Source organism: Pteropus alecto, unplaced genomic scaffold (genome assembly GCF_000325575.1).
Source record: "Pteropus alecto unplaced genomic scaffold, ASM32557v1 scaffold98, whole genome shotgun sequence".
NCBI lineage: Eukaryota > Metazoa > Chordata > Mammalia > Chiroptera > Pteropodidae > Pteropus > Pteropus alecto.
In genome coordinates this window covers 1,286,238-1,294,301 of record NW_006443570.1, presented here as the reverse complement: position 1 = coordinate 1,294,301, position 8,064 = coordinate 1,286,238, and the positions used below count along the sequence as shown (strand labels likewise).

General features: G+C 44.1%; 2 protein-coding genes across 2 annotated transcripts in view; both read right to left on the bottom strand.

The window, feature by feature from the left end:
* The window catches only part of LOC102893869 (keratin, type I cuticular Ha3-I), a 5,705-nt gene extending 4,915 nt beyond the window's left edge, over window positions 1-790 (bottom strand). The window contains exon 1 of the mRNA XM_006924646.2: window positions 440-790. Within this exon, the coding sequence (XP_006924708.1) occupies window positions 440-787 (348 nt within the window). The 5' untranslated portion in view covers window positions 788-790. The remainder of the gene's footprint in view (window positions 1-439) is intronic.
* A 6,438-nt stretch (window positions 791-7,228) lies between these two features.
* LOC102893625 (keratin, type I cuticular Ha4) overlaps window positions 7,229-8,064 on the bottom strand; it is a 3,553-nt gene continuing 2,717 nt past the window's right edge. The window contains 2 exon segments of the mRNA XM_006924645.1: window positions 7,229-7,298; window positions 7,752-7,972. Of these exon segments, the coding sequence (XP_006924707.1) occupies window positions 7,229-7,298; window positions 7,752-7,972 (291 nt within the window).

The following is an 8,064-nucleotide window of genomic DNA, read 5'->3' as shown; positions in this document are numbered from 1 at the left end:
TTTTTTTTTTTTTTTACACATTCTCTTGCTAACAACTTTGAAAGCCTTTAAATATTTGAGAATTCACTAAGGAAGTTCCTAGCTCCAAGAAATAATTCAGGTGTGTATTTTTTTTTTTTTTTAATGCTATAGGCTCTGAAAAAAATACCAGGATATCATAATAGAACTAAAGAATCAGATATTCCGGTTTCAGGTAAGAAGCAATATAAGATTGCTTTGGCCTAATGCCTTACCCTTTCTCTGGTCTGTATCCTTCCTTTGTGGGCCTTCCCCAATAGGTTTTCGAAGACTACTTGATGGGTTGTACCTAAACTGATAAAGTCTATGTCTTTGTCATTTTCAACATTCGCTTTGAACCGTCTTAGATCCATTCAGAAGTGAATATGTTAAGTTTGAGTCAATAGCTCACGAATCTGGCAGTGTGGTGCCCACCCCTCACCTTCTGCTGGAGCTCCTCGATGGTCCGGAAGTAGGACTGGTAGCTGGAGCACATCAGGGGCTCCTGCTGCTGGCACCGCTCCTGGATGAGGCTCTCCAGCTCCGCATTCTCCCGCTCCAGCTGGCGCACCTTCTCCAGGTAGCTGGCCAGGCGGTCGTTCAGGAACTGCATGGTCTCCTTCTCGCTGCCATTGAAGGAGCCCTCGCAGAACCAGCCACAGTTGCCCACGTTGGCAGGGATGTTGCAGGCCCCGGGTAGGGGGATGTTTTGGCAGCTGGTGGCCACGCAGGGCCGGGAGAGGCAGCTGGAGCGGCAGCTGAAGTTGGGCAGGCAGCAGTTGTAAGGCATGGTGCTGGGCCGGAGCGAATCTCTGAAGGTCAGTTTCAAAGCCTGATTCTTTTTCTCTGGTGTAAGCCTTGGTCCCGTCCCAAAGCTTTATATTCTGTCAGCAGTGGGTGTGGTAACCACGCACTGCATTACCCCCTTTTACCATGTTTACCAATTTCCATTTGTTTTTAAGCCACCTCACACACATCCTTTACCTCATAAAACATTTTACTCTGGCTTCTTGCTAACTCAGGACTCCTCATCAATCATGCTGGTTGGTTAAGTACAAGCTTCAAAGTGACCAACCCATTACCATGCCAACAGCAGTGCTTATTCACAGGGTGTTGAGTTAGAGTGACAGCTGTACCCTGTCCCCCAAAGTTGGGGGCACGTCTGTGCCTCTTTCTTCTAAACGAGGAAAGGTCTGTGCCTCATCCAGCTCATACTCAGTAAGGCCTCTATGAGAAGAGTCATCTAGGGAAGCCCACCTAGAAACCAGACCATTGGGTAGGGGTCCTGAAGCTGAGATCCAAAAGGATTAACAAAGCTGTCTATCCAGTGCAATGTCCCTTAGTCATTCCATCCAGGTCACGTAGAGGCACTGCCAGCCTCCTCCTAGCAGGGGCTACGGGAAGCACTCCGGGCTCCATTTCTGCTATTGCTCGATGTTCATAGAACCTTAAGAAAACTAACATCTTAGGAACACCTACTCGGCATGAGGACTGTACCATGTTCTTACACACAGCATGACTGTTATTAGAACAGCTCTCGCTTACTGAGCACCTATTATGCTAAGCATCTCATATGCATTATCTCTTTTAGTCCTCACGAAAGCCTGCAGGGTTTGTAGATGAGGACACCAAGCCTCTGAGAGGTTGTCCATACTCACAGAACGCCAACGTGGGGAAGACAGCATTCAAACCCAGATCTCTCGCATTCCAACAGCCATGCTCTCTCCATCACACTCTCCTTCTTTCAGTGTTTTTACTGCTGAGATGCAATCACACACAAATGGATTGAATTCAATGGGACTCGACCACTACTAGACAATAAACCCTCCTAAATTAGAATGGGCCAAGAAATAAAAGCCTGTTCTCTACCAGAGAAGCAACGATCATTTTTACTCTAATGGAAGGACATTTACTAAGTAAGGAAGTGTAACAACCACGAAAAGCTAGAAAAAAGGAAACCATCAGTTGTTGTGACACAGAAACACCTGAGCCCAGTTCTCCAAAGGATGTGAACCTGAAAAGCCACCATCTCATTATGTGCCTAACTGCATCTCGTGACCATCAGTACATTTTGGCAAATGGATGTTCTGCCCTCATGCTGTTCCAAATGGAGATATGAACTTAAAGACTTTGTGTTTAATCTATCAGTGCTCAAAATATGAAAGATACTTCTTAAAGTAATTCCTTTGGAAGCTCCATGCTGATTCCTCCCACACGGACATTACTCAGATCACTTCTTTAAATTTGCCCTCACGGCCTGGAACATTTTTTTTGCTTATCCTCATTGAAGGCAAATCTTCATCTTCTGAAGGTGTGTTTACTTTTTGGAGCCAGCCAGATGTCATTTGAAACCAAGGCTAGTGAGGAGTGGGATAAACAACCAAACTGAGTAGAATCTGAAATGGGTCAGAAACACGTTGTGAATATAAAATAATAATGTACATTTTCCTGGGTGATTCTAAAAGTTATTTCCAAGGTGGAGCTTCAAATACACTTTCATAGAAGACAGCAGTTTGGGAGAGAATCTCCCAGAGTGTATGCTTTGAAGGCGCTGACGTCCTCACCCACGTTCACAACCTATAACTCGCTGTCCCTCCTGCCTGAATTTCTACCTTTAGAGAAAGGTGGAATACATGTGAGGGTATAAAATCGGTACCAAACTGATGGAAGCCCTATTGGATGAGATCAAATAACTTAAAACAAATAGCTGGATGCGTAGGCTCTTCTCTGTTTTTCTCCCCTTCTTCTATGCCCCAAGCTTCAAAAAAGAAAGATCTAGACAATGGCACTTTTTAAAGAATAGAAAACACAACTATTCCCACATTTTGAGTGGAAGTGACCATGATTCCTGCATAGCTATGTGGTCATTAGCTAATGATGGTTGAGAAGACTGGGGTCTATTGAGCAGAGTCAAGTTTCAATTAGCTTCCCAGATATTCTAGAAGGCATTTGCTTTTTATTTATTCCACTTACTGTGTACTGTGAATTCTTGCCTTTACATAAGCAATGGGATTGTCTCTAGTCAATGACCCTTCAATAAACATGATGAGCAAATAAGATCCTAACAAACAGAAAGATTTTATACCTGCCTTTGTAATTGTGGCAGACGCTGTGGTAAGACTTCTGGTTTCTAGATGTAAGCAAATTACAGTTGAGATTTATTATAGAAGCCAAGGCTATTTTCGTGGGAGAGATCATACATAAACTCATCAGTGGTAGTTAACCATGGAGTAGAGCCCAGGGCAGATCTTCTACTAAGGCCATCCTCCCTGTGGCAGGACTTTAAAGGCATTGAAAGGCCACCCTTCTCCTCCCAAAACCATCTTCCCTGATGGCCAAATACTGGCACTTGAAATCCTCATCACAAAAAATGTAAAGTGTATTCTTTGGGAAATGCAAAGGAACACATTGGGCCACTTGTCAATTAATTGTATTTTAATGTGTACAAATGGCAAGGAGAGGCCAGCAGTAGTATCAATAGGCACACATAGAGCAGGAGGACTGACTTATTCTAAAGACAGATGAAAAGTCACCCACTGTGGAATTAGAAAAGCAGAAAACTATTCAATACCAACACCAGAGCATTATGTTGAGGCAACCCCAGTTAGAGCTGCTTATAAGGCCAGGATATAGGGCTTGCATAGACTCTCTTATAAAGATAACTGTTGCCAATTTGTCAATTGCCCACCCTCACTACACTGAGGGGAGAAACTGTGATGGTAATCTGGAAACTAAGCCAACAGTTTGGGCTCTGAGAAGATACTCAAATAGGGTTTCTAATGAGGGACAAGCAGGAGGGAACCTGGAGAATGAGCCAGGTCACAAATAAAATGGACTGAGCAAAGAGAGAATCAGACACCTCAAAATGGGATCCGGACTCTCCACGAACCCTCTCCAGAGCCACCATTGTTTCTCTTACACTCCGTCCTGGGGTCCCAATGGGAATGGAGTCTAGTGGGAGTCTTAAGGGACAAACCAAGTCATAAAAATGCAAAGTTCATAGTCTGTTTTTAACTCTACCCTATCTAGAATAGAGAAGTCAAGAAGAATATGAAATGATCCAAAACAATGCAACTTAATAGTCTTAGTCTTCTGGGAAAGCTGGATCCAAGGACCACTCAGAGAAGGAATGAGAACCTGTTTATGTCATTGCTCTGCAGAGCAAAGGGAATGGCAGCTGCTGAAACACTTTTGTGGATAAAGCAAAGTAGGTTCATGTTTAGTATAAATGTATGGTGTTGAACTTTCGCACTAAGTTCGCTATCAAGCTGATGATTTGAGATAGATGTGACAGAGCCACTGAAATGTGGCTTCTCTACCCTGTATCCCACAGACCCTGCTCTCTTTCCAGTCCCTACTGATCTCCCCATAGCTATTTCCAGTAGATTTGTCATAATTCTCGTCTTCTTTCATCTGGATGCTATTGATCATCCTCTCATCAAAACTCTGACTTCTTTTGACTTCTGTATCATTTTAGCTGCTTCTTCACTTCCCTCTCTAACTGCTTGTAACCAGATGTCGTCTCTATCTTCAGACACCCAGCTAAACCAAGGCAGAACCTCACGTCAGGGATTTTGGAGAGCCCCAGGCCCGCTCTGTCATTTCTATTAGTGCTCCCCAAGGTTCTTCGTACTCTAGCAACTTCCCCGACAGTCTTAACAACCCCTACAACTCCAGCATTTTTATTTAACTCTTCAATATCTCTCCCAAATCTAGTCTTTTTTTTTTTTCGTTCAGCTCTTTCCACTGGAGTTCTACTGTTGTTTCATTTTCTGAGGCTCAAAATCTTCATTCATGTTGACCATCATAGGTATTCAATCAGTACTAGATTTCTTCTCACTTCAAGCCGTGCCTCTGAAATCCACCCCTCCATGCCCCACCCTCTCCCCGACCTCCATCCATCTCAGTTCTTCTTGTCTCCCACCAGCCTCCTGATCGACCTTCCTTCTTTCTCACCTAATCCCATCGACTTCAAAGACCCATCACGACTCAGCTTGTACATAGCTGCCTGATATGTATCATATGCCAGCCTTCCTTAGAAGCAAATCTCACAGATAACCATTCAAATAACTGCCAGATATGGTCCTACCTAACTACTTTGCAGTTTCATCTTCCACTACCATGTTTATCCTCTGCTCCATGCTAAAAAATTGGTCTGTCAGGTTCTAAACACACCTCCTGCTTCCTCATCTCTTTAACAGGCAAAGTTTATGCTTGGAAAACTTTCCCTCTGCTCAGACCTGCACACACTTATCTGTCCAAACATATCCCACCAAATGTTATCTCAGAATTATGCTAATATCATTCAGTAATAGATGATTGAAGTTGGAACTATGGGAAGCATATAGAGTTTTAATATCTTTCTCATGAATCCTTATTAGTCTTGCTGTTCTCTATTTATTCTACTTATAGTATTCTATGGTTTGCACTAGGTTTTGATTAGGGGAAGATAATGTCTCTCTTGAAAGGCCTGTAGTTAATGAGACAGGCAGACAATGAGTATATGAACAGACTGTTTGGGTTTCCACAGCCCTGATCGAGTGCTCCCTCCTTCTTGGAGCCTCTTCTTATCACTCTCTCATATCTAGGAAATTCACCATTCTTTCCTTATACCTTTCTTGAGCCACATTGACGTTTGCATCTTTTTCTTATCCATTTTAGACTGTAGACATGCTGTGGGCCAGGACTGGGGTTCACTTATTTGTGTGTTCTCGGCATCCCACACGGTACCGGCACACACAATAGATGATTGATTGTGGTCGTGTCGGCCATAGCATCAAATTGAATGGATAATGGAGGTAGTAGTTAATGGACTTGAGAGCTTTAATAATTCAGAGATGAGGCAAGTGGGTTGTAGGGTAAGATAAATGTTGAATGAGATTTAATGAACGTTGGCCTTTTGGGGAATTATAGGAAATAAAATGATAAAGAGGTTATGGAGGAACATTACAGACATGAGCAAAGACGTAAGGAAAGAGTAAACTTGAAGAGAGGAAGGTAAGGAGATACGCCTGCCTGCATTTAAAGGGTCTTTAGATTATACAGTATTGGGCACAATAAGTGGGTACAAGATGAACCAGTCTGGCAAAGATAAGTTTTAGACCAATTAAATGTGACATGATGTCCTGATATCAAGTGAAGCTCTTCTATGGGCAAACGAAGACCTGGGACTTGAGCTAAGGTAAGAGTAAGATCTGCGTGTCATTAGCATGGAGGTGCTAGTTCTTTGGAACAGGGATGTGGAGAGTGAAAAACAAAGAGCCAAGGATCTAAGCATTTTCTCCATCGGGACAGAAAGGGGAAGATGGGCTAATCAGGAGACAGAGGGGTAGGGGGTCAGAGAGGTAAGAAGAGGACTCAGAGTGTGCAGGGTTATGCAAATCATTGAAGGTGCATTTTGAGAGAAGGGCAGGTATCCACATTGGTGATGCATATGCAGCCGAGACGTCGAGAGGAGAGGGTAGCTGCTCTTTGAGCAGTTTCTACAGAAGCTGGTCTTCACGGTGTAGGTGAAGGGAAATCAAAGAATTTCACAGTGATGAGGTGACAATAGAAGATAGCTATAAGGTGTGGAGAGGATTCTCAGAATTGCCAAGGGCTCTGCAGCCCAGGCAAGATGGGCACGTGTTGAAGGCCAGATTTTCTGCATGGTCTTCCCTTGGTGGGAACCTCCCAGGAGGACAGCCCTCCCTCATCATCAGTATTTACCAGTGGAAGATGATGGCTAGTTTCATCCAACCCATTTCATCATCCTAATGAAGGAGTATTTTTATGAAACAGCCATGAGAAGTATTTTACAATGCATAAATGTGAATTAGAAACACATTTACAATGCTGGAGAAATAAAGTTTATTGGAAAGTAAATGAAGTAGTCTCCTTGCATTCCAGAGAATAACATAGAAACCAGGAAAGCAGGAAACACAGTACATATAGGAAACGCCCTAACGTAATACCTGGAGCTCAAATTACAGAAAGCTGGACATCTTCAGAAACAGAGAGACTCAACCTTCAATGGGAGGGAGTTTTCCAGACATTGGAACTTGACGATGTGTGCCTTTACTTGTTGGATCTGGAAAGCATTTCCATGTCTAGAAATATCACAGTTGGCAGGTTTCTAAAGGCAACTGAGCTCCGGCAAAGGCAGGACCTGGAGACCTTTTTTATGCTTGTTCTAAACAGCTTCATTGCCATCTTCAAAGAGGACGCAAGTATTTAAATTAGCAGCAACCGTTTAGGAGCTGCCGCAGGGCCCACAGGAGTTTCCACAAGCGTTGGTGGTGGCACATGGGTTGCAGGGCAGGCTGGGAGAACACAGAGATTTAGAATGGATTGGGGGTGGGGGGCAGGGTAATGGAGAAAACCCCAACGTGCTTAATGAAACAACCTATGAATTCTCAGTGGGTGGGGTTAGCTGGATTCAAGTGTGATTGTTACTACATCCTTTTCCCTTCCCCAGAATGCCATGTGCAGAGGTAGAAAATTGTCCTTTTGAAAATATCTCATGTTCTCGAGCACTCATGGAATTTAACATAATCTGCCATACCCAACAGTTTTTGGCTCCATCGTTAGCTCCTTGAAGCAGGAGATGTATGCCCTTCACCTTGGACCTCCATACATGCTGAACTGTCACACAGTAGACAGGCAATTAATGTGTGTTATTTGGTGAACTGCAAATGTGGCTGATATGTGAGTGCCTATAGTGTCTTGTAGTCCTACCAAACACATTTTCCCAGAAATCTTTCCCACATACTCACTTGCAGTCCTCACTCTCCAGAAGGTTCCGGTATGTGTTGATCTCACACTCCAGCCGGGCCCGGACGTCCAGCAGCACCTGGTACTCCTGGTTCTGCCGCTCAAGGTCACTCCTGATCTCAGCCAGCTGGGACTCCACGTTGGTGATCATGCACTGCACCTGGGACAGCTGGGAGCTGTAGCGGGCCTCCGTCTCCGTCAGCGTGTTCTCCAGAGAGTTCCTCTGTGTGGGGAAGATCGAGGAAGTCACAGAGCTGCTCCTTTAGTGGGGTTCTCCATAGGGCTCCATGGAAGCCAGAGCTTGAGAGAAAAGGA